Here is a 27,146-nt window from a genome sequence, read left to right as displayed (position 1 = left end):
AGAATAATTTCCTGCCATCTTACATCAACAATTTACTACTGCTGAGTACATCTATTTTTCTTTTACATTAGAAGGAAAATAGATATGAAATGTTTTAATCTTAGTTGGGACTACAGATTTTCCAGTCTGATGACAAAATCTCTATCAGTATCCTTTTTGACTTTGAGGAACACAAAAGAGAGCTTGGTTTTGGATACTGAAACACACACATTTATACATACAAGAGGGCTGGCGTTTTTGCCATACAATTTCCTATAAAAGTCAACTTGTAACTCTAGATGAGTGTCTTCAGAACTCATTCTGTGGAACAAAGATGCCATCCAGTGGTTGGCTAGATTGATGATTACTGTCTTTCCCTTTTCATCCCAGCACAGTATTTAACTATTTCACATTTGCTGGCATAAATGACTGTGCTCATATTAGTTATTTCTGTCTTATTGAATTAAAATCTGAGTCTTATTGGATAGATCTAACATCCCAATATGCATGCTATTTTTAAGTAGGCAGCATGGGTTTCCAAGCTGTTTCCAAATGCAAGCCATGTTCTAAAACAGTTTAAGAGTTCATTCTTATATTCAACTTCTTTTAACTCCTCCTCTCTCTTGATTAAAAACACTCATGCAACTACAAAAAATGCTTACTTGAAAATAATGTTCAGGAAAAAATGAAGCATTTGCACAGTTGTTTGTAACATACTTCAAAGATTTTGTTTAAATTAAGACAAGCCATTACAAAAGTCTGGTAGCATTTTCCTTATAAACAAATCTTAATTGCATGATTGCATACTATTTTCCTTTTCATGCACTTTTAAGATTTGAGCCCAAGATGTCCCAATCTGCAATACTGGGCTGCTCCCAAGTAAGCGACAAGAATCTGTAAGACAACTGAGACAGCATACCACCATTGATTGCCCTCTCTCTCAAAAGTGAAATTCCATGTTCTTAAGGAAAGTGTCCATACCCATGGCAAGACACTAAGTCTGCAAATTTCATGAATCACAAGATCAGATAAAATTTTGGATGCAGGCGATTGAAATTACAGCAACAGCAGCTACTGTATTACACGTCACAATAGTGCAATTAATATGGTGCTTACTCTGACTTTCAAAGGTTTAACTTTGAGATTTCTCCCTAATCCTGCTTGGTCGTAGGAATCGCCCACAAGGTCTGTGATGGATCTTACCACTGATAAGCAAAAAGGAATGACACACAACATTTGCAATCAGCACTTTTTTTTTCCCTTTTTTTTTTTTTTTTGACAAATGTGGAAAAATACATGCTCATCTTAGAGCTTGAAACATTTATTTGGAAAAATAAAGAAACTTAAATCTTAAGGTGCCATTCAGAGATGAAATCTTTGAAGCTATCCATTTAACACCTGCATTAGCTTTCTATCATTCCCAAGAGGACAAAATGTTTTGCAATTTATTAGATACATCATCATGCATTTTGAGGCATTCTGTCAGAATTATGCTACTAAACTTTAATTTAAAAAAAATAAAAATGTAGTAACAGGCAATGGATTTAGAATGCATGTCATTTGGGTAGGCAAAGGAAGACTGAATATACAGCTGGTTATTACCAATTAGACTCTGCTAGTAGAGAAGTAGACTTCTCTAGGAAGGAATACCTGCCTAGCAGGTGCACTATGGAAACCTATCAGAATCACACACATTAATGGACTAGTTCTACACACTTCTTGCCCCATTTTGCGCACAATGCTATTGAGCCTTACTCAATTCAATTCAGTTAGAACATGGTAGGATAATACAGGAGTACAAACATTTATCTGTGACCTTGGAGACATGCAGAACTGGACAAGTCCCTGATCTAACCAAACCTGCTCTGACTCAGAAGTTGGAGCAGTTGACCTCCCAAGGTCCTTTCCAACTGAAATGATTTCAACTTAGTATCGGGGGAACAGAAGTTTTTCTTTATATTGTCCACAATCGGAACTGTAGGTAATAATTACTTTAAGAGTCTGCTGTTTTCATTGTTGTCAGTGGTATATTACATTAGTAGGAGCTCTGAGGTTACTGAATGAGACAGGCAATGTGCACAGCAGTTGTAACTAAATATTCAGCCCCTTGCAGATTTCAAGGGACCTTCTGCTTTATCTCTCCTGATTACGGAAACCTCTACATTGGACCATTAATATTATGGTACAAATATAAGTGTGGATCTCTACTGTAAAAGAAAAAATATTACAAAGAATGGAATTCAAATTTCTATTCATTAATGTAGTAGAAAAGTCAGCTAAATGGAACACTCCATAGTTTCCACTGAAAAATGTAGCAACAATAAATTTCAAAAAAAAAAAAAAAGTTGACAAAATTTCAGGAATACAACAGCTTTACAGGCAGGAGCCTCAGGGTTGAAAACTCTACGTCACAGAACAGCTACCATAACATCCAGTGAACTCATGTAGACAGTCTTACAATTCATTAATTAATGCTGACAATAAGGGCTAAGCTGCAATTTGTGAAATTCCGAATTGCTGCGTTTCTGATGCAATTCTTTCCTCTGTTTCCCACACCCTAGAAAGATACCTAAGTTTAAGAATGTGTATGATTAAAGGAAATAAAAAATAGCAATTGCATTTCTAGTGACCATGTTCACATTTCCATTGCTAGTGACCAACACTTTGTTCACAAGAGTGAAAAGCTAGAGTAAGTTATTTTAAAGAAAGTAGAATATAAAATAATGAAACAAATATGCAATAATAAAACACTAAGGGCAAAATAAATTTATACATAACGCAACTATTTTTCAAAATTCTTGCTTTGCTTTAGATGCCAGTTTGCCTTCTGGCTAAAAACACATTCTTCACACACGCTGGGAATGTTGAGGAAAACTAGTCAGCATTCAGAGGATTAATACAGATTTCCAGCTCTGTGCCTTTAGGCTTAATAGTCAGACATCTATTTGTCCTCAGGAGAGGTTAGGGGTTGAAATGCAAATACGCAAACAACTGAATTCTTTGTTAAGATATCAAGAAAAAGCTTGATCTTTGCTGCTGTTTAATAAATCCTTGCAATTTTATGGACTTATTTAAATGCAGCATTGTGTCTTACTATTTTGAAGGAGAAAACAATGCAAGGAAACAAACACATTCATTCTGACTAAAATTTGTTCTCTAGAGGAAAAATGACATACACCCTTGACAGCTTATTTACCAAACTCACTAAAGATTTATTGATTTATCAATCAGTGCCTTGAGCATTTGCTTCTCCCCAAGGGAAAATTAACAATTCCAACTAACCTAATATATTCTATGTATAAACTAAGTGAATGCAAGAATCAATCCTGGCACAGTTTACAACATCCAGTCAAAAAAAATGCTGTCCCTTTTGGTGTATGTAAAATTGAAAGCTATACTAACGAAGAATAAATGCTCATGTTGCTTACAAACATAAAAAATACTTATTAAGACAGTACAATTGAACCCAACAGACATTTTAAATCATTTAAATACTCAGTGGGAGGCAAAAGCATTGGAAAGTAAAAAATTGAATGATTTTGCTTCTAGATTAATACTAAGTACTACCACTATTAGTTGCAATACTGACATGCCTCAAAGCAGAGATATTTCACAAAGGACTACAAAATTTCTTTCATTTCACCTGCAAGAGCCTAAGCCTGCCAATTAACTACTGGTGTGATGACATCAGAGCAACGTAGAAATTCCAGAACAAAATAAAAATCTACGACTATTTTGTCATTTAACAAAGAAATAGAAAGGAAAAAAATGCTTGAACATTATACAGATTGTGCTTTCACCAGTGGAAAAAAAATGCAACACATATAAGATTCTTTTTTCACTTCAAACAGTAGATATATCCAAAATACAGGAAAAAAATATAATAGAAATTTGCACTACAAAAGAACCGAAATGATAATAGCAGCTCAATTCATCAATGCTACTGTATTACACTTTGCAGCATCAGGTCACTACAGAAGGTCATAGAATGTCCCAATCTCTGCTACTTAAGTAAGCACATGAAGAACAGGTAAAGCAACACTTTCCCTTCTCTTCACACACTACCAGAAACATACAGTATTTTATGTATGCTGATGAGGGGATAGCTGCAGCTTAGCAGCTATCTATCAACAGGATGCCTTGTCATCACATTTAGTATTTTCTCATCAAGATACATTCCATGTGAATGTTAAAATCTGGTACAAAAAAGCAAGTGTGTTTTGTGGTTTTTTGTTTGTTTGTTTTTTGTTTTAACTTCATATATTTAATTCCATTTACCAGAATTTGTTTTGGAATCCACAGAAGTGAAGATTTTATTAAACATTCCAAAGTGTATTTAAAGGAAAGTCCTAAAGACATGTGCGCCCCCCTTCCCCTTTATTTTTTTACTTTTTAAATAGATCTAAATAAGAAAATTGTCATCCAATCATAGTAAGAAAGCCAGGAATTATTGTAAAACACTGCCCTCTGGTGTTAAGCCAATTCTGATTTATATTTTACATTTAAGACACCCCCCCCACCCTCCAGCCACCCCCCTGCATTATTTTTTTTTACCTGAAAGAACCACCTCCAGGGTCATTCAGCTTGTTTTTCTGATTTGCAGAGACCTGAACACCAAAGCCCCCAGGACTTTTGCTGGCTTGTATTGTTGGTGCCTTCCCTACTGTGCCTGAAAAACACCAAGCGATGTTATTATGAGCTGTCTTAGACAATTTACATCAAAGAACCTTCTGTCCAGGAACTAAATTTAAGTGTCTGTAAATTGCAAACAAAGGAAGTAGTTATTTTTTAAAAAATTACACTGCTGAAGAAGAACAACTTTCTATTAAAAAAAATACTAATATAACAGTTTGTTCTATATTTACATTATAGTAAAGACTCCAGAACTCAAAACCATTGACCATAATTGTCTATAATACACAAAATGGTTGTGCATTTACAATTGTCAGTAAACCACTTTTCTTTATAATCTGCACAGCATAAAGGAACCTGATTCCAAATGTTCTTAATATAGATGTTTTAAGTCAGTCACTTGAGGTATTTGCTATAGCTTTTACATTTTCTTATAGTCATTGCTCTTTGTTGCAGTGAAAAATATTTATTTTCAGAGTTCAAAATATTATTTTAACTATTCTTTAATGTTTAATACTGTAGAAGTATGTAGAAGACAACATATGATTTTAAAATTTGACATAACCCCCCTCATAAAGGTTGTCTTTATTTTGTCTTTTTTGAAAATGCTCTTATAAAGTAATTCATGTCTGTATCTAGATTTTACAAGTCTATATGTACATTAAAAAAGGGGGGGGATTTCTAATCAAGCCAAAGTGTGGTAGATATTTAGCGTCTTGTGAAACTACGTTAATAAATGGATATTAATTCCTCTCCGACATTTTTAAAATATAATCAAAAATAATTACAGGTTTATGTTACTAATTGGTAAATCGATAAACCTGCATTATTATTATTAGAAAACATTACATCAATATTTGACTCAAAAAGCACTGACAAATGACAAATTTGGAGTTAGTCCACCTTCACTGCTTAATATTTTAAGACTTGCTTCCTTAGGTTATATTTTGTCAGTTTCCTTTAAACCCACCCATATGTTGGCATGTGAAAGTAATTAAATCATATGTCTACTTCATCTCACCTTTTTCTTGTGTATTGTTTAATTTTATTGAGAGTTAAAACACAAAGTATTTGAGACTGAGAAGTAGGTGAGAAGTTTTCCTTCATATCTGTGGATCTATTGCATAAAAATGGCATGGTATGAACCTTAGCAGAGATATGTTATTCTTCTTTCAAGAATTCTGAAAACCTAAACCACAACTATCTCAACAAATCCTTTTAATAACACTTCTTTGCTGAAACAAAAAAGTCTGAGCTTTGCATGAGCACGTTACTTTTTTCATTCTGAAGTCTTCATCACCCTTAGCATATGCTCTCAAAGCAAAACTAATTGAACAGTGTTTGTTCAGTTCTTCAATCTGCATAAATGCATTGTTGTGTGGACCCTCAACATTAGCAAATGCAAAACAGGATTTAGGCTCTAGGCCTGGGGAATAAAACTATTTTGTCATTGGAATATTAAAGGTCTCTGAGATGTCACAGCATTAGTTCATGGCCCAGTCAATTCTTTTATCTATTTCAGATCAACTAATTGAAACTGTTTTTTTTACTAAATCAATTGGAAGAAATAAAACGATAATAAAAGTCAGCAGATCTCTGCTTTCAACAATTAGCATTTAGGAAATTAAAAGTGTATTAGCCCTAAAAAATATTGCAATGTATCAAGTAAGGAAGCAGTGGCTCTCCTCCAGAATTTAAAATTATATTCCTTAACAGCCAATATCAATGTTTTCTTTTCCACAGATAACTTTTGACACCCCAAAAATATGGAGAGGGTAGAACAAAACAATAGTTAACCTCTCTGTCTCAGGAAAACCATATTTCTACACAGAATATTAAAAAAAAAAATCTCACTTTCTTTCACCCAATATATATTCTGAATATATATATTCTGCTCAAATGGATCTGGGAATGTAAATATAAGTTTGGGGATGACAAATGAGTTTTCTGGTTTAAAACAAAGTTCTGCATTATTAACGAGTTAGACCAAAAAAACCTGCTAAAATACCAAATTATACTACAAGACCGGGCATATTTTGAGAACTAGAATCACCTATGGGCCTATGTATTTCATGGGATTGGTAATGACATACAGAGTTTTTCACCACTGTGTCCTTGTTTCAAATTTCAAGTAGTATGATCCAGAGAAATAAGCCCAAATTTAGGAACTTTTAAGTTCCTAGTTCTGCACAGGTCAAATAGCTGCAATGAATCCGGCTAATTATTTTACCCTATGGCTCTATTCCTCCATCCACAAGATGTAGGAACAATTCACAGATTTATTATACTGATAACTGCTTTGATAAAGAAGCGTAAATTTTTCCTGAAATAACTATAAAGCTATTTCCCCTGGTACGGATGCTATTTATTAATATTAACGTTCTTCGAGTCTGTCAACTATCTACACTACTGTTTTTAAAGCATTCTAGTTTGTTCACATGGATAAATTAATACTAATGTAAAGAAGCATTATACTAGGACATTTGCTCCTATTTGAGAAGCAAAATGCAGCATTTTGTGGAAGTCAGCTCAATTTTGGTATAACAATCTTTGAAAAGACACACTCCACAAAATTGCACTACCATAATTTTCTATATAGATCACATCCTATTCCAGTATCTTAGCTCTTTCTACAGGAATAGAGAGGTCAATATAAAACATCATTACACTGGTGTTTACAGTAGGAAGTTTTAACAATGCATCACGATTGAAATGTACTGGTATCTGAGATAGGCACTTCTTAAAGCTGCAAACACACAGCAGACTTTTCTCCAAACATGGGCTGCAAGATTCATAGCTTTCACAATGGGACATTTTCTAGATTTCCATTCTGACTGTTTTGGGGGTATAATTAAATAAATGTAGCTTGTCAATAGGAATTAGCTCACCTGAAAGCAGGCCTTTGCATGAACTGGCCTTTATGAATTGTTGTCTTCCTTAAACCAAACTGCCAGTTAAGTACTGCCAGTACTTCATTGGCCAATCAATGGCCATCATGAATAAATCAGTGTTCTGAATCGACTGCTTAAAAGACAAGTGCCAATACCATGCAAATTCTTGTCATACTGTTGTCATTCACAACTGCAGACTGAAAAAGCACAGAAATTAAACTGATCATTGCCTTCACTCTCAGACATTGGTCAGAAGTGAAAGTTCATACTCGAAAACACTGAACACCCTCCCTGTAAATAAACAGGAAATAAGTGTCAGTGCTACCAAATACACCTTATATGAAAGTAAATGCATTTCTTTCTAACCTGGAAAAACAGCCTACGACAGGCTTACAGTGACAGCTTGGTCTCCATGTCCACTCAGCCTTTGGATTCTCTGAAGAGAACTGAACAAGTAGAGTATCAGCTGCTATTAAATGTGATCTTTGTTTTTTTGATGCTTTCTTTTCCCAAGAATGAAAAAGACAAAGCAATAAAGTAAAATAGGCAGCAATAGCTTTCATGTACATTTAAACTACTTTAATTCAATACTTGAAGATGATAAACTCTGTATTCCATTACAAACCCTCAATCGTCTAAGTGCCCACATCCAAAGAGATGATCTCTCGCAGAATCAAACCCCAAGGCTAACAGGTGGAAACAAACAAAAACCATATTTACTAAGGAAGTAAGAAGGGTTCAAAAATCCTCTTAAAAAGTGTGATGTATCAAACATTAATCCACCTGTGCACAAACCCATAAGAAAGTTGTGTATGATACCACACCTCCTGCTCCCCTGGCATGTCATGTTGCTGTAATCAGTCTCTGACCTCAGCACAGAGTAAACACACTGCCTGAAAAAAAACATGTGGGTTGAGAAATTTCTCTCAAACTCCTACCTCAACTTCTATAGCTGCAGAGACAATGACTATAATGTTCTGCTTCATGTGCATTGAGGTATTTTTTGTGTTTCAGGAAAAATTAATAATTTCTTTCTTGGCCCAGAGTTAGAGCACACAAGAGTCAAGTTTCTGACTTCTTTCAGAACTTTATAAGGAACTAAGCATATGTGAGTTTAGTTGTAATGTAGTTTCCAAACAGTTAACTATGTCAGTCTGAAATATGTCAAAACTGCATAGTGAAAACATGCACTCCTCAGCCAGTATGAAATAAAAAAGTGTCAAGCCTGCTAATGTCAGCACTGTAAGTTTTTCCCATGCTACTATTTTGTAATTACAATGAAATTCATACAAAGGTAACAATCTCACTAAAACATTTAAACCCATACCTTGTGGTCTAATGGTCTGAGTTATTACCACTGGCATCCTAATCTGGGTAGTCTGGCAAGCAGGGTTTCGTTTCACAGTTTGAGCAGATGTTGACTGGATAATCTGCTATTATTAAAAAAAAGTATACTTACATTATACTCTTTATACACAAACACACACAACGTAAATACACTAATACCTCTAATTACTAATATAAGCATATGGATCTCTACAAGCACAACCAGCTAGTGACAAAAGTCATTTTCATGTAATGCATGTGGTTGTGTGTGTGTGTATATATACATATTTAGCTGTTATACTTTAAAAAAAATCAGATATCTGACACAAATGTCATATGTCACAACCGTCATCAAAAATATATTTCAAAGACGTGAGGTATATATTAAAGCTTAGACCTTTGTCTTCAGAAATTTTTTTTTCAGAAAGCATTTTTGCAGAAGAAAATGCTACAATAATTTGAGTGGTATATACCTACAACCATTAGGTCTCTCACTATAAACCTATGCTTTTTAAAGAAAATATATACTAGAAGTAAATTCCAAAATATTATGGGTTCCAAGGTCAGAAATACACAAGAAGGAATGCAATGTTTTGTGGTGATCATACAGTATTTGTCTTTTAAATGTTAATTCGGTATTCTCATGTTTTCACTTACTACTAAAACAAATTCTGAGGTCCTTACTCAAAACTGAAACTGGGCCAGAAACTTAGAATTTGACTCACAAATTTAATTAAAAAGAAAAAACTCCAAGGGTCATTCCTAAGCAATAGCAAAATGTATGTTCATGAAATCAGGGACAAGTAGGCACAGATGTAAAGAACAGAAGATTCAGTAAGACATGAGGATGCTGCAAAGCTGGAAAAAAAAAAATCCTTCAATGAACTTTGAAAACAAAACACAGGCAAACAGCTGTAAATAAGATTACAACCACAACTCAAGTCAGAAAACCTCAGAAGTCACGTGCTCTTCACAGTCACAACTAGTGCCATAGCATAATGGTCCCATTCCTGAATTACAAGTCTCTGTCTTGCACCATTCAGTACTACCTCCTAGAAGACAATACACAACGCCATACACCACCATACGAAGCAAACGGGAAACACTGCACCTTTATTCATTGTTATTTTTACAAAGTATCTAAAACCATATTAATTAGCTGAACAGCGAAGACAAAATCTCTGACTTCAAAGTGTGCTATGGAGAAAAGGAAAGGAGAAATATACGCTTTGTTTTGTTTTCAAATGAGATGTAAAAGTAGAGAAGTAAGAAGTTGAGGAACAAATAGGAAAGTGTTCCATCAGCAGGAACCAGGGGTCCCCAGTCTGAAGGTGAAAACTACAAATAAGAGAACAGAGTAGTGAGGGAACAAGACCTTTAATATAGTCTGGAGAAAAAAAACAAATAGGAATATTTTGAAGTTAGGAAATTGCATTCTGCACAACCTAAAATATTAGAAATTGTGAGGTCATAATAAACCTGCAGATGGAGAAGTATTAGCAATAGCTACCTCGCAGAAAGTAAAAGGGAAAAAAAAAAAAAAAAAAAAGATTAAGGATTCAGCTTCAACTACAGACACTGAAGGAGAATAGATTATTTGGACTAAGCACAGAAATGGAACAAGTGGATATAAATTTATTTAGTCAAGACAGGCAGTGAGTAAATAGTAACACTCAGATGGGAAAGAATTAAGTAGGTACCACAGGAAAAACATATAGACGATAAGTGACAAAGAGGAAAAAAGTTGAATTTTACTCCATTTTCAAGCACACAAAACAGTTTCCACGTACAAGTGTATTTTAGTAAGTAAGGAGACATAATAGCCCAAAAGTAAAAAAGGGCTATTGATACAGAAGAGGAGAACATTGTCACTTCCACAGTAATATATTGGATGAGTCTTCAGAGAATACTGAAGAAAAGCAGACATACCTTAACTGGCCAAAAGTCAGGCCTAAAAGGAATTATATGTGACCTGCAGATACAATCATCATCTGGTACTACAGTAATCTTCTGTCATTAAGCAGCAAGCAACTTCTAGAGTTCAGAATCAAATTGTTTCACCTGATTAATATTTTCATGTGAATATCCTAAAAAATCTGTCATTAACACCATTAAAGATAGGCTAATATTTAACCTTTTAAGATCACACAAATGATGGCAATGCTTTCTTTATTATTAAATACATTCAAAATACATTCAAAAAACGTTCTTTAACAAGTATCGTACTAGGACTTCAACATAAGTGCTGAAAATGTAGGCAATGACTGAGAAATAATCTTTTCCAAAGGGTGTAGATCAGAATCAGCATTTTAAATTCCATACTGAAACTGACCAGCAACAAGGAACAACTGCACCCAAACTCAGAGCAACGTTTTACAGTAACTCAGATTTCAGTTTCTATATGGTTTTAAGATACATTTCAACACAGAATGTGATCTTCAATTCTGGAATCAATAACGCAGTGAATATTAGCAATTTATTTGTGAAACAGAATGTGCAACCTTCCTTCCAAACAAAGTAAAAAACTAATGAATCGGGGTAACTTACTCTATGTCACAATTTATAAACAAAGTAGCACTCTTCATCAATTAAATTGTTCAAATTGTTCTAATCCTCCTGCCTATTTTCCCCACAACACAAACATTTCTATTTTGTCCTAAATTTGGCCTGAAAATATAGGCAATGAACAAGATACTGGCAAGCCAGTCTGGGAGATGATTAACTTAACCAAAATTATGTTACATTTCTGACAGCCTAAAAACACGCACGATGAGCATACCCCCATCTAATGTAACTCATTCATATACCAAATCTTGAATGACCAATTCGTTAAGGATTTCCTGAACCTGATTGACATAGAAGATACAGAAGTGGATGCTTTTTAATATGCTGAGGTTATCAGACACAATAGTTCAGCCTTAACAGAAGGAGAGTTCTTATTGCTTTCTGCAGTTACATAAAGGGAAGGTGTAGAGAAGACAGATCCAGGCTTTTCTGGATACACAATGGAAGGATGCAACACAACAGGCACAAGCTGGAATATGGGAATTTCCTCTCAATGTAAGAAAAAACAATTTACTATAAAGGTGGGCAAACACTGGAACTGGTTACCCAGAGAAGCTGTGGAAGTTCACCTTGAAGATGTTCACAACATGACTGGTTAAGGCCCTGGGCAACATTCTCTAATTGGACCTCCTGTGAGCAGAAGGTCAGACTAGACACCTCCCAAAGTCCTCTCCAACCTATGTATTCTACCCCTACTGCCAACATTATAATATTCATGATATTTTAAAAGTGCTGAATCTGAAAAGGTGGTAAGATGAAAAGAGTCTTCAGTTTACACAAACCGCTCATCATTCCATTTCCACTAAAAAGAAGGGAATTCAGTTTCATTATTACCACCACTGAAGACAGCAAGCGTAACAGTAGAACAGTAACAACAAAGGCACACAAAACACAGGTTTATTGTGGTTTAGCCATTGCCTAGAGTTGATAATAATCTTGGAAAATAGCAAAATTATCAAACAAAACTACAATTAAGACAGTGCCATGACAGCACAAGTACTGTCATAGATCAGCCTATTCCTCTTCAATCCATCAGTCAAAAGTTGAAGAATCATCTCAGTGGCTGTTGCACTTCAAAACTGTTCAAGGAACATATTAAAGCAAGAAAGTCATAGCATTGCTTCTTCTCCAATGGCAATATGGTAGAAGTTAACTTAATTCTTTTCTATAAAATAATATGTCTCTGGAAAATAACAAGCGCACTTCTCACAGTAAGTATTCTTTTATTTCACCATCCTACTCCACCCCTAACCATCACCACTCTGCTGCACTAATGAGGCCTGCTTTGATACATCAATTGTCTGCTCCTCCAAACAAGTTCCATCTCTCACTTTCTGAATGCTCAGACTACTACTCTGTCCATTTCTCAGTTTTCACATCTGAAAAAGGGCTGTCTACGTGATGGTGCTCGTACAAAACAAACAGATTTGTGGATGAAAAAAGGATATTTAATGGACATATTACTGATAACTAGAATATTAAAATGCTCACAGCTGAAACATCCATTTTTCATAAAGACCTTCTCAAAAAGCTTAGATTCAATAACTATATGACAATAAAATTATAGTGCTCTCTGGTCCTAATTTAAGCCAAAAGTGATGGTCATGACAGGTGTGAATCTTCTACCATATGTATTATTGCAGGACAAGGAATGCATTACAGATGTAAACACAGATAATTAACACAATACTCAAGAACACAGTAATTAAAAACACAAATGATTAACAGATTGAGAAAGGTTTCAGCGCATAAAATGGATTGAAACAGAAAGACTGATAACTTTTTACCTTTCTCATTCCTAAATGGCAGATATTAAATAAAAATGAACGCTACTATCTACAAATCATTAAAAGAAAAGAACCTTTACGACAACTAGATTAGAGTTCACTGCTAAAGGCTTCAAGGACAGGAATTTTGCAAGTCTCCCTGATCTAGATGCTCTTTTACAGATGCATAAAGTCACAATGGTATGTTTCCCCTTACCTGACAAGAGCTGGAAAATTAACCTAACTTGATTTACATAAAACATAATTTGCAACAGAAGCATCTGATCCGGAAGTTTAAGCATACCAAATATAGCAATAAAACCAGCAAAGGAAATAGATGTTTCTGCAAAGAATGGAACATAAAAATACATTTTCAAAATATATCTTATACTGAGTATTTTCTCTCTCAATTAAAAAAAAAAGTACTGTGGAGGGAAGAAATAAATATGCCACTTGTAAACGTACAGAATTCAGAATGGCCGAATGTCTGATATGACATTTATCTTCACTCATGAGTAAACACTTGCTAACTCACTTGTGGCTATGCCACTTGTGATTTATCAGTCTACTCAATCCTGAAGATAAATGTCATATCAAACCTCAGCTATCATGTAATCTGGCAGCATTAACTTCCAATGTTCATGCTTTTACAGACCTAAGTTCATATTTACCATTATTTAAACAAGATGCAATAGTAACAGAATTTTTCACCGATGCCTCAAAATTTGCATGAACAATTACTGTTTTCCTCCCAAACAGAAAAACTTTTTCTACTTTTTAATGCAGTATATAAATTTTAATGTTAATATGGCAACAATATTGTTCCATTGTGTATATGCTTTCAAAGAAGCAATGAAGTAAATAAAAAATGGCTATTTTTTATCCAAATAGCCATTTTCTACTCTTCCACTAGAGATTTAAAAGACCAACATTGAACACTGCTATATAACATGATTCTTGTTCTGTCCCTTTATTTTACTTGCAAATTCCATTGTTCTATCTCACTTTCTAGGAGCCTCCAACTAGATCTGCACAATTTTTATACTACTTTACATAAACCAGCACTACAGGCTGGGAGATGAGTGGTTGGAAAGCTGCCCGGCAGAGAAGAACCTGGGAGTATTGGTGGATAGTTGGCTGAATATGAGCCAGCAGTGTGCTCAGGTGGCCGAGAAGGCCAACAGCATCCTGGCTTGCATAAGAAGCAGTGTGGTCAGCAGGGCTAGGGAAGTGATTGTCCCCCTGTACTCGGCTCTGGTGAGGCCGCACCTCGAGTAATGTGTTCAGTTTTGGGCCCCTCGCTACAAGAAGGACATCGAGGTGCTCGAGCGAGTCCAGAGAAGGGCGACGAAGCTGGTGAGGAGTCTGGAGAACAAGGCTTATGAGGAGCAGCTGAGGGAGCTGGGCTTGTTCAGTCTGGAGAAGAGAAGGCTCAGGGATGACCTTATCACACTCCACAGGTACCTTAAAGGAGGCTGTAGCGAGGTGGGGGTTGGTCTATTTTCCCACATGCCTGGCAACAGGACGAGGGGGAATGGGCTAAAGATGTGCCAGGGGAGGTTTAGGTTGGATATTAGGAAAAACTTCTTTACTGAAAGGGTTGTTAAGGCACTGGAAGGGGCTGCCCAGGGAAGTGGTTGAGCCACCATCCCTGGAGGTCTTTAAAAGACATTTAGATGTAGAGCTTAGGGATATGGTTTAGTGGAGGACTTGTTAGTATTAGGTCAGAGGTTGGACTTGGTGATCCTGGAGGTCTCTTCCAACCTAGATGATTCTGTGATTTTGTGATAATTAAATTTGTTTTAATTAAGATGAATCACTTTAAATTTCTTACTGTTTCTTTATCATTTAAATCTAGTAAGTGGCTTCAACCTCCAGGAGCACTTTCTTTTTATGATGCAGTGTCAACACAATATAAAAAATGCAAATCAATCTCTTTTACTCAACAATCTACTTACAACTTCAAAACTTTTAACAAATAAAAAACTCTGTTATTCATAGAAATGTTGTCTGCTCTAACACCCAGAATGAGACGGGTAATGACTGCATATATAAGGGTATATAGAGCTCCTGCCCACTAAGAATGACAATTTAGAGAAACTCTGAACATTGCATTTAGAATAATTATGAAAATCAATTGCTGGCTTATCTCATTAGTGTCTCATCAATGAAATATTAGCCCAAGATTCATCCACGTTTCCAGTGCTAATAGTAGTTAACCAGTACTAATAGCACTATCTAGCTCTTATATAACATAGCTTTGACATAGTTTAGAACAGGATGTATATTTTACAAAACAGATAAATCATCTCCTCTTGTATCTCTGTTAACACTAGATTTTAATGAAATTTCCTTTGTGTAATCTACATTGCATGCTGAACAGCACACAGAGAACTCCCAAGTTGCAAGAAACCTCACTGTAATGGGGTGATGTACCACCACATTAGAACAGCCACAAGCCACATGAACAAGCTCTGTGTTCTGTTCTATGGGCAAAACTTGCGTATGATGGGAAACAAACTTGACTACAACTTAGCATCTCAGTACCTTACAGAGTTCTGGGTTTGCTGTATGTGTGCCAAATCTGGCTAGTGACAGCTCACACGTCTTAGCCCCATTGCTGAGTTCTACAGATATGCTGTCTTGTGCCTATTTCTACTCAAATGAACATCAAGGATGCTTTGTTTTTTAGGAATAACAACCAGTGAAGCCAATGTTGCTTTACCTTCAGAAAGCTCAATTGTGCCAAACTCCTTCTCATATACACTTCATATTGTTTTTCTGGAAATAATAAAATTGCTTAAATGTAATGAATGTTTTTCATTTGTATGTTTCAAAACAGCAGAATCTTACAATTATAAATCAGAATAACTTCTGAATGAGCTTTCCAAACGTGCTAAGAGAGGGGAGTACTGTGACCACTACTGAATGTAGAAGGGCAGACTTTAAAAAAGAACTGAATTTGCATAAGGCAATGTTTTTTAAAAATACCATTCTGACTACTGAAATTCAAAACACTATAAGATGAGATGCTCTGAAAGACTCAATATATGCAATGACAAAAATTAGTATCATGTCTTTCCTAAAGTGTTGTGAACTATCTCCTAGCACTGGCCCCTTTATAAAATCCCTTTTGACAGAAAAGTCAAACAAAATGAACAGTTAACTGATTTTTAACTTTTTTTTTTTTTTTTTTTTAAAGAAACTGGACTACTGTAGCTGGCTGGTTTGAAAAGATCTAGATTCCAAAATAGGCTTGCCCTTCTGCAGCTGGACAGTTTGCATAGCCAGCTGGAACTCTCTCCAGTGAGCTTCAGGCTTGGAGAGTCTGGAGCTCAGCCAGTTTCCTCCATCAGTGCTGGCCACCCTTAGGCAAGCCAGCTGTAATCTTCCTCTTCCGGAAAAGTCCCAGGCAAGACTGCCAGCAGCTCTTTGCTGTGCTTTGATTTTGGGGAGCACAAAAAAGTATGAAGAGTGTGATCACTGTCACTACAAAAAAAAAAAAGCCAGTACTTAAAAACAATTACTAGAGTGCCATGGAATGCTGCTGGGTTGTCTGCTTGGCATGTGAGCTAATTGCTGTTGTGGTACATAGGATTTTTTATGCAATGACTCCTATTGTCTGATGCTACTTTTGTCTGTCTAGAACTAATCTGAGGGCCATTTAGAAGTGCTTGGTCAGTGCAATGTTTGGTTCTATTAATTCATGTATGTTACTGATATATTAAAAACAAATATGAAAAGCCAATGAATTTTCATTTCTTGTGTATTCACTTCTCTATAAAATATGTTCTAGACGTATTAAGCATAGTTTTGCTCTGCATTTGCTACCTTTAGAAAAAAAAGAGGTAATCTCATGTACCCAATAAGATGAAAATCCAGTCCTAGAACTATCTCCCTTTGTAGACAGAAAACTTCCTTTGCCAATCAGACCAATCTCCTCAATTTTCTTTTAGGAGTTGTAGTTCCTTCATATTGCACAGGTATGTTGAATAAGATGACAGAGCAACTCTTCACATTACTAGTCTCCACTCACATTAATATCATAACTGCTTGCTTTGTGTATGCATCAGATTGTTAGAGAGAGAAACTAAACACACATGAATGTAAAGACCTGTCTCACATAAGTTTGGGTCTATCCCATTCAGAAAATATTCCACAAGAACTGCAAGCATAAACGAGACTCCTCGTGGACTTACTGATGTTTTCATTGCTCAACATCAGTGTTTCTCAAAATGGGGGTGTAACCTGTCTAGCAGTCACTGGAATGTTTAGAGTGGGTTGCAAAATGTTGGAAAAAGCAGTGCTACCTGACAGTACCTTAGCCCTAGGACTGTGACGTGAGAGCAGACTAGACATACTGGCCATGAATGATAATACCTGTAAGAAACCTGCTAGCTGCTGTCAGAAATTTGTTTTCCCCAGGACAGAGACTAATTTGTACACCTACTGCTTGCAATTACCATCAGTTCCTGCTCCCCTACCGTGAAGAACCAATGCCATTGCCAATTTCAGTCTTAAAAGATGTAGACAAATCATAGAAGTCACAACAAGTCTAAGAAACACCTTTCTAAATAATAAAACATTCCAGAAGGGGTGGGAAGAACACATTTCAGAAAAGAATTCACATGGCTGAACAAAAAGCAGTCAAGTTAAGGTGCAAAACATCCACATCTCATTTGTATTACAACCATCAAAGTTGTGGGTCTTAAAAAAATAAGTCAAATGTTCTTACACCTTAAAACTCTGTTCACAAAAGGCTGGTAAAATTCTATTTATTTCATTTGTAATTTAGTTATTTAACAGCCAAAAAACGCAAGTTTCAAAAGACTAAGGCTAGTTTGTTTTCAAACTCTGTACTGCTAATTTTAAAATAAAGTACAATAAACATTCTCTCCCTGCACACCCTAGAAGCTATTTCTTTGGTATAGAATACAAATTCAAGAATAGATAGATCCCTGCAAGGTGTTACATTGTTATATATGCATCTCTGAATCTTGATAATATACATTTTTACCAATTTGATATACTTTTTGGAACCTGACAGTTTGATTTTGAAACCAAAGTCGAGTACTTTAATCATACATATACAGGAACTACAGACAAAGGAATTCTTACATCTTTGCTTAGAAGGATGTTAATGCCTCTATAAACTTAGTGCCTTGGTAAAAATTCTAAATGAGTTTTAATTACAACTGTACACACACACACACACACCATCAGGATATATTCATCACCCTCTCAATGACTAAATGGCTGTACTGTTGCCGTATTGGTAACACGTCTGCAATTAATGAATCTAACCATGTAATACTCCAATATACAATAATGACACATTCCAGTAAATAAAATATGGCACTGTTTCTAAACAAAACATACTGCTACAGTACAGCTGTTCTACACAATTTTGTTATTATGTATAGAAGAGTTAAAATTAAGTAACTGATTTTAATGCAGACTAATCTAAACAAAGCAACATATCCAATAACATACTAAAAATTTTACTCTTGCCTGTAAGTTTTGAAAAGTTTTCCGTTCTACATCATTAATTAATTCACAATCCACTGTGATCACACAACAACCATATTTCAGGAAAAAAAGACCAAGAGTATACAAAGCATTACTTAAAAATTTAAGATATGTTTATAAAGTTATCTAAATTAAGGGTTTGTCGCAAAGTTTGACCATGTATGTAAAGATCCATAAAATGAGGTGCTACTGCACAGTACAGAACATGATAAAAAAGAAAGCATTTCCCAAACAAGCTGGGGAAAAAAACAAAAAACAAACAAACAAGCAAAAAAAAACAAAAAAAAAACATTAAAAATTGCTATTCAGTCTGTTAAGAAATTCTCTTTCATACTATGGTACCTACCAGTTGAGAACTCTGATTTGACTGTACCACCTTAACCTGAGGAGGCTGCACTGTATTTGATACAGAGACTGTGCAAATGTTGTTTGGTTGCCTTATTCCTATTGTCTGCGTTGTGACAACAGAGGAAATACTTCCAGAGGCAGATTGAGGTATAACTTGTGATAGCTTGGTTTGTTGAAGTGACTGCTGAGACGGCTGTCCTTGCAAAACTGAATGTTGACTATTCAGTAAAGATTGTCTCAATGCAGGTAGACTTTTCTAAAAACAGAAGAAAGTTGATGAAATATCACGTTTACCAGGTTGACAAAAAAAAAATCTTCTGAAATTTGCTGTAAACATAATTAAAAGAATGCAGTTTTCTGTCCAATTGTATAATCTGCCTAGTCATCAACAAGAAACAATACTGAACACATTTTATAAGAGCGCAAGTTCAGTTTCCATTTTTAGTAAGCTTTCAATTTGAATTTAGCAACCCTGCAGACTTTGACATGCCTTAATTCCATGGTAATGGTAAAATATATAACACTTCCATCCTCAAGTCTATCTAGAACTTGTAGCTTAGGTATTTGGAAGGGGGAAAGAAAGGGAAGGAAAGATAAGACAGAACAGTAGGAAAAGCCCACTGCCTGCTAGAAGAAATAAGCTGCACCAATTTGCTTCTCTTGACATGCCTCCAGTACCTAGAACAAGATGATTTAACTGTCGATGCCCTACAGCGATAGTTGTTTACTGTATTATTACTGATCTAATGTATTCTGACTGCATTAGAAAAGTGTACTATTGTATGCTTCATGTTCAGACCAGTTCAACCAAAAAATACAGTTCTAAAAGACTATACCGTACCTTCTGAATAAACTTTTTACTTTTTAAGTGGTAGCAGAGTTCTTTTGAAGTGCTCCCCCCCAGGCAGCTATAGAATGTAACAATGTTTAACTCAAGCTACAGTCTTTCTAAATTTCTAATATTTATTTAAAAAGTAATGTCTGTTGCCAAGAAAAGGACTTCAAAGCATGGAAACAAGTTAAAACTTATCCTCATGCTAAAAGTGACTGAAGAGTAAGAGCAGGAATAAGCACAAATAAGGGTTAATGGTAACTTGAAAAAAAAAAAAAAAAAAAACAGAAGCAAGGGGAGAAAGTTCAGAAGAGTTGAACAGAGAGAAGAAACAGGGAATTTGCCCTAAACTGAGAATTCTTGGACTAGAAGAAAAATGCTTTTAAAACAATAGTTGTGGTTTTGTTGGGGCATAATTAAACATGCTTTGTATATATGCATATAATATTGCATATGGAAACTGTTTTAGGTAAAGTAGAAAAAACAGAAGTTATTTTACCCCTATATTTTCTACTTTAGGACCCAACAATCAATAAATCCATTTGGAATCCCTCTTCTAGATGACGAGAGTTCCAGATTACAGGCAGGATCAGCTCACCAATTATTTCAACAGCATTATCTGGTTCCATTTTTCATAATCACCATTACACATGCACTGGAAGGTATCAATGATTCAAATATAAATTACAATAAATATGGAAAAAAAAAACTATTTAATTAGCTTAAGCGTTCTATAGAACGCGTAACTTTTCTAAATGAGTGTTGTACTTTACAAAAGACAGATCACAGAGAATTAAATGCATTGTAACAGTAAAGTACAATTTTTACTGTACAATTTTTGAAGTTGTGCAGACTTCAGTAGAAACTGGTACCACAAAGTAAAAATTGAATAGTCTCACTTTAGATGGGTGAAGCTAATTCCACTTAAAAAGTGTATTTTAAAACTTGAAGTATTGACATTTGCATTGAAATAAACTAATTTGAACAATATTCACATTACCTTAAGGAAAGGTACAAGATATGGCTGGGGAGATGATTTCAGTTCTGATTGCAGGCGGCCTGTAAATTCTTCTGGATCAATCTTCGCATCCTTGGAGGAAAAAGAACAAACCATCAGTAATTCAGTTCAGTTGATTGTTGTTTTTTTTTTTTCCAGATAATAATGAGAACAAGCTCACACGTAAATATGGATGTACATATATACACATGTATTCACACACAAATAAATGTATATATTTATACTGTATATAGGTCTGTGTAGGCTGTTTCAGAAAAGACCATGGTTTGGAGGAAAAGAAACTCAATGTATCCTCAAGTAAAAATCCCATATTTTGTTGTATTTTTCAAAATATGACCACAGTATTATCCATCAAAGCAAGAGTGTTTTTGATGAAGGCACACTAAATACTTCGTTGCATTTCCCCTTTCAGAAACTATGAGACAACCTACATTAACAGTGTTTTTGAAAATATGTAACAAACAGGATATTTGCGTTTTGATACAGCTCAACTTCTTTCCCTATCATTATACAGAAAATAAAAGCTAAGATCAAAACAATAGATTTCAGCAAATATAAATAACAAGTTTAAAGATAACTGACATTAGTATGAAGTATTTACCAACAAATCCTGAACCAGAGCTTTCACATTACGGGACGTTTCTGGAGAAGGTGAATTATGAGAAGCAAGTTTTATAAGAGTAGCTAAAAAGTTTTTGCATTTTTTCACATTTTCTTGCATTTCCTAAAAAATAAAAAAAGAAAAAGAAAAAGAAAACAGATCATACCCATGCAATTTTCCAATTATGATAGCTATATATTTTAATCACTATCAATAGAGAAAATTATTAAATTTTTCTAATTCAGGCAGGAGATATTTCACATACATCTGCAGCTATTTTGCTACTGCTAGTTACCTGACATTTTCTTCACTTCTGTATGTAACTGAACATCATACCTCATAATGACTAACAAAAGTCAATTAAAAAAATATATTTAATATCTTACAATCTGATTTGATAGAAACAACCATAAACGAGAGAACATAATGTAACAATTTGTTGGAGATGTATTCTCCTTTGAGATACAATGTAGTGTCCCCCAAGCTACTTAATTTGTTTAATTATTGATTCAATATGCTTTTGCACAAAGCAGCTACAGCAGTAAAATCAAATTATAAATAGTTTTCAAACATTATCATATCTAATGTTTTTGCATCAGCATAACAGCAGATGCTCTTATTTTTCAAGCTATTATTTTTATGTGCTGTAATTTGCTCTGAGAACCAGAAATGTAACATTTCAATGTAACCACAGTTTTGAGGCCCAGAAATATTATAATAATGATGTCCATAGGCTAAAGGCCTGATTGTTCTGTTTACAGAAATGGAATAGGTCTTTCACTATTGAAACATATGTGGTCAATTTTCCCCATCCTGCCATAAGTGTTCTCTCCTTTCAGAATCTGTATTCCATTTAGTTGAAATGGTTTCTTCTTTGTAAAGTATTTGTTCCATCACAGGGCACGCCCTGTGCACATGCAGGGCACTTGCATGAATGTTCCATTTCTGAATAGATCTAAGAAGTTCATAAAATATTAATAAAATCAAGTATCTAGTCTTTTAGTACTCACCTGTGATACAACTGTAGTTCCAGGTACAGGAGAGCTTGGTATTACTTGGGGCTGTGCTGGTACTTGTGCTGTTGTATGAGGTGGAAGTGGCAGCCGAGGCTGACCCTGTGTCTGTGCTGAAGCTTGAGTTTGTCCACCAGTAATTACTGCAGGTTGTTGAGATGCTGATGTTCCAGTTGCTACCGTGGTCTTGAATACATTTTGAGTACTTGTTGAAACTACTGATACCTATTAATATTTTATATTAAAAACCAGATCATTCTCTGAAGTATTAAACTCAACCATAAAATTCTTAAAAACTTGACCAAAAAAATCATTTCTTTCACATATGCATGTACTAACAAAATAAAACCATTAATTTTACTAATTAGAACTCCTTTATACCCTTTAACCATACTGAATAGAAGTCATCCTCATTTAAAGTTCGTTTTATTACAAAAATAAATGTACCACTAAAATGAGTTGCAATTATCCAATTCTTTAAGGTGACCATGCAGACATGACATCCGTAACTCAACTTTCTGCAAACTCGTGCCTTGATATAAACAAGACAATTGCTGAGGATCTGTTGTCATGTCATCGGGTTTACAATTATCTATACCCCAGTTACAGCTCAGATCCAGATTACACTAATGCACCAACACAGTTTCCCAACCTAATTTGAGCTCAGCAGCTGTATATATGCTTTTGCACAGTGCAAAGCCCTAACAAACAGAACTGTCTTGGATGTAGCTGGACCAAATGTAAAAACCCTGCTGCACACTTCTCAGCCTAAAGGCTAGAAAGGTTAGAAAGCTCAGTCTGAACAGAACACCACATACACAATCCAGTTGAGTTCTGACACTTGACTTGACTAAATATGCTACCCTTCCAAGTACCAAGAAGTCTCAAACAGACACGCCAAATGAGACTGCAGAAAGTAGAGAGCTCAGCGAAGCAGCACAACTTGCTGAGCAGAAGCTATCAGGACCTTCTGATCCAACCCACCTACCTGCAGAGCTTTGCTCTGACTTCGGCACAGACACAGAACAAGCTGAGCCAGGTACCTGTACTGTGATGGGTGACACTGTGGATCCTGTGGCACTAGTGACCATGCAGAACGAAATACTACAGCTCTTGGCAGGGGACAAACCCAGTCCAGCATGTCCACCACTAAAGCAAGGCTTACAAGCCCAGCTGACTGTTGTTTTTAAAGAAAAATATTAAAACTATACTACTAATTTTTGTCTGTTATCTAGAAAAAAAAAAAAAACAGAAAATACAATCTAGGCTACCATTCAACACCTGCATAATACAGATGGACTATCCATTCATTATTCACTTCTATGTTTGTGATAAAAGCAAACATAGTAACATTTCTCATTAAAATTCACATTAGGAAAACCATACAACTATAAACATACTCCCCCCTATCTTCTGCTTTTTATATTCTTAGTACTTACTGTGGTATGTGAAAGAATAGAGCCTCCTGGCAGAGTTGCAGCAGACGTAGCACTAACAGGTGTCGCAGTTGATTGAACAACTTTGGCTTGCACTGGAAGTCCTAGGCGGACAGTAGATGTGGCTACAGAAGTTGGTTGCTAATAAAGGAAAAGTAAGAATTTTATTTTTTCCCCTCATTAGTAACTTGAGCTGCAAAGCTTTTTAATAATAGTGACTGCAAGAAGAATCAATATTTCTTTGTGAATTGACGGCATGGAATGCACGCTGTAATCAGAAAGCAACTGGAATGTTAAAGGCAGCTGAAGGAAAATAATTGGATTACAGCCTTTTACTCAGTAGCACACTGCAAGTCAAGAACACTACATTTGTTTTAAGCAGCAAACATATGGACTGTCTTTGTAATTTACCATAACTGGTGAGATTAGTATAGAGATTGCCCACCGTTATATAGAAGGACTAATTTGACAAGATTTAGGAAGAAAAAATGTCTTCAGAAAAGTTGTAATTTAACTAATACATCACACAGTAAAGTAATTCCAACAAAAGGGATCTGCTTGTTATTAAAACTGCAGACCCCATTGGTCTCAATTCTTATATTCTCTTATAACTGGCATTAACTGAGATTTGCATTGAAATAAATATTTTGAAAAGACACATTTGCTACGTGTTTAAAGAGATCATAACCAATCTTGTTTCTCGTTAGATAGCAAAATGTGAATAAAGAAAAATTATAAGTTATATGTCACTGTAGTTAGTACTTTTATAAAGAACAGCTTATTTTAAATTCTTACACTATTAAACCTACATAAAATACTTGTTCAAAGAATATCCAGTATACTTATGACATCTTCAGAAGGAACAGAGGCCCAGGCAGGTATTTAAAGCCCCAAGCACTCCCTACCAATCAGGCCAGCAACATAATCTACTGGATAATAATCTTTTGTATTTGGGGAAAATAAATAAATAAACAAATCTACCTGACATCTGAACAAAGCTTTTTTTTTTTTTTTTTTTTTTTTTTGGTGTGGACAGCTTACAAGATTTATTTTTTATCTTGAGCTGAGGAGGTAGCCTAGAGGCAATATACAGCATCACTGTGAATAGGCAGAATTGTCTCTCTTTTGGGAAGAACTACTATAAACGCTTTTTCTGTTTTTAAATACCACAATTGTGTCTTCCGTACAATTTCTCAGTTATACAGAAGACCAATAGCTTCAATTTCCTTTAAACACTGGTCGAATGAAACTATATGTACCTGATGTATGCCTACATTTAAAAATATGAATACTGTATATCTTGTTCATTTGCTTATAATCAGTATTTCCAACTTAAGAATACACCATGCCTGTGCTGTCAGCCTTCTTCTTGTCAGTAACTGCTTCCAGAGTTGAGGATGTACAAAGAAAGCAGACAACCAGGCAACCTACAATCAGGCAGCTACTCAGTTCCACAAAAGATGTGTAAATACATACATAGCTCAAGCTGCTAGCTAGGGAATTTGTCTCAACTAATAAATGCCCACAATTCTTCATAGAAATATGCTTGCAGAAAAAAAAAAGAACTACGTATAAATAAAATATAAAATTTCAGTATCATAACAGTGTAGAACCCAGCTAAGTATGCAACACCTTCCATACAAAGTATTCCACTGTGACAGACCACAGAAGCAAGCTGTGAAACATGAGGACTAAACTGACCCTGTTTTAAAAGTCACTAGTGACAAATGCTGTTGATACAACTCATTAATAGATTTTGCTGCCATTACTGTACATTATGAAAATGCTGTACATTAAGAAAAAACCTTACTAACACATAACTACAAACAAAATAATGCAATGGTTTATTTATGTAATTCCAAAACTCAACAATGTTTAAAAGGTAAGAATGAAATGAGCGGATGAGAAACAGAAAAATTTTTTGAGGTTAGTTTCTTGTTAAGTATCATGGAAATGATCTTCAAATGACAACTGCAAGTTACCAGAAGACATTATAAAGATTCACAACACAAACACATCAACAAGAACTAGTAGAAAACCATAACTTAGAAGCTAACAGCTGTATTTTCTATGAAGAGAAAGCTGTAAATAGATCTCAAAAGAAATCTATCAAAAAGAAAACAGAAGTGATCAATGTCATAAAAAATATTGTAACCCAATGTATCAAGCTCCTTCAGGAACAGTATAAAAGCTTTTATATTATTTGAAGAACAACAGCTACAGTTTGGTATGTTAGTGATTAGATTCCAAAATTACTAACCAAAGCTTAGAAAGAAATGTATTTTCCAAATGTAGCTGTATCATTTTTGATTAGATGCATTGCATGTTTTTATGTTTCATAAAGATATGAAAGTAACATTTAAGGGGCTTTTCCAGGTTACTTGGAACTTAGCAGGCAGGAAACCAGGCCTGAATACTGTACTGAATACAGTACATACTCCACTACAAATCTCCACAGGGACATCTGAGAGCACTTAAGATAGCCTTCTGTATACAAGCTTAAGTTGGGTCTGTCCACACAAAGAGCTTAGGTATTCTAAGCAGGGCACAGCATGGTGTTAATGTCGAAATAAAGTTTTCAAAATGGTCCAGCTTATGAGCAGCTTGGAGGGTAGATGTCCCAAGAATTCATTCTGTTGGCACAAGTCATGCAGAGTGCAAGTTACTCTGGTTTCAGGGTGCAGTAAGTCCCTTCCACAAAGGCAGTCAGTGCACACTATAATCACTCACAGAAGGAGCCAATGTGGAATTACTCTGTGTACTGTAAATTCACTCCTTAAATAGCTCTATCTTAACTTTCCTATTTGGACCTTCTCCCCAGAGCTCTAGACACATGGGTAGAAAGGCAAAGCTCAAGGCATAAACAGGAGCAAATCGCTTTGTACCTGCTGAGCACAAACAAGGTGCCACTATATTCAAAGTAATATATACAAGGCTGCATTTGAAAAAGCAGGCCACCTGAATATGGAATAAATACACCAAATCATCTGGGATTACTTACCACTGCCAAGGCAGGACTACACAATTGCATTGTGTATTCAGGTTTTTAAAATCAAGGTAACTTAAACGGCCGTTGGTTTGTACTCTGATGTAAGTCAATCCTTAGACACAAGTTAGGTGTATTTTGTACCACAGTACCACCTACTGATGAACACTCAGGGTGACACTCCATTAAGGAACAAGGTCTCTGCATTACAAAGCAAGACAGCT

At 35.3% G+C, this 27,146-nt stretch overlaps 1 protein-coding gene across 4 annotated transcripts in view; it reads right to left on the bottom strand.

The window, feature by feature from the left end:
* The window catches only part of LOC311443543 (transcription initiation factor TFIID subunit 4-like), a 143,499-nt gene that overhangs the window by 104,582 nt on the left and 11,771 nt on the right, over positions 1–27,146 (bottom strand). For 3 of the 4 annotated variants that reach the window (XR_014697323.1, XM_084533809.1, XM_084533807.1), the window contains exons 3-9: positions 23,940–24,077; positions 22,498–22,725; positions 21,488–21,610; positions 20,869–20,958; positions 19,035–19,292; positions 8,830–8,935; positions 4,534–4,648 (exon numbers count right to left, since the gene is read on the bottom strand). Coding sequence is in view for 3 of the 4 variants with exons in the window: in XM_084533809.1 (XP_084389935.1) it covers positions 4,534–4,648; positions 8,830–8,935; positions 19,035–19,292; positions 20,869–20,958; positions 21,488–21,610; positions 22,498–22,725; positions 23,940–24,077 (1,058 nt within the window). In the remaining variant the exon portion in view is untranslated. The remainder of the gene's footprint in view (positions 1–4,533; positions 4,649–8,829; positions 8,936–19,034; positions 19,293–20,868; positions 20,959–21,487; positions 21,611–22,497; positions 22,726–23,939; positions 24,078–27,146) is intronic. The other variant, XM_084533808.1, reaches the window with a different exon arrangement.

This window comes from Aythya ferina (genome assembly GCF_964211825.1).
Source record: "Aythya ferina genome assembly, chromosome: 12".
Lineage (NCBI taxonomy): Eukaryota > Metazoa > Chordata > Aves > Anseriformes > Anatidae > Aythya > Aythya ferina.
The sequence above is the reverse complement of the archived record's forward strand: the minus strand, read 5'-3'. Positions and strand labels throughout refer to the sequence as shown.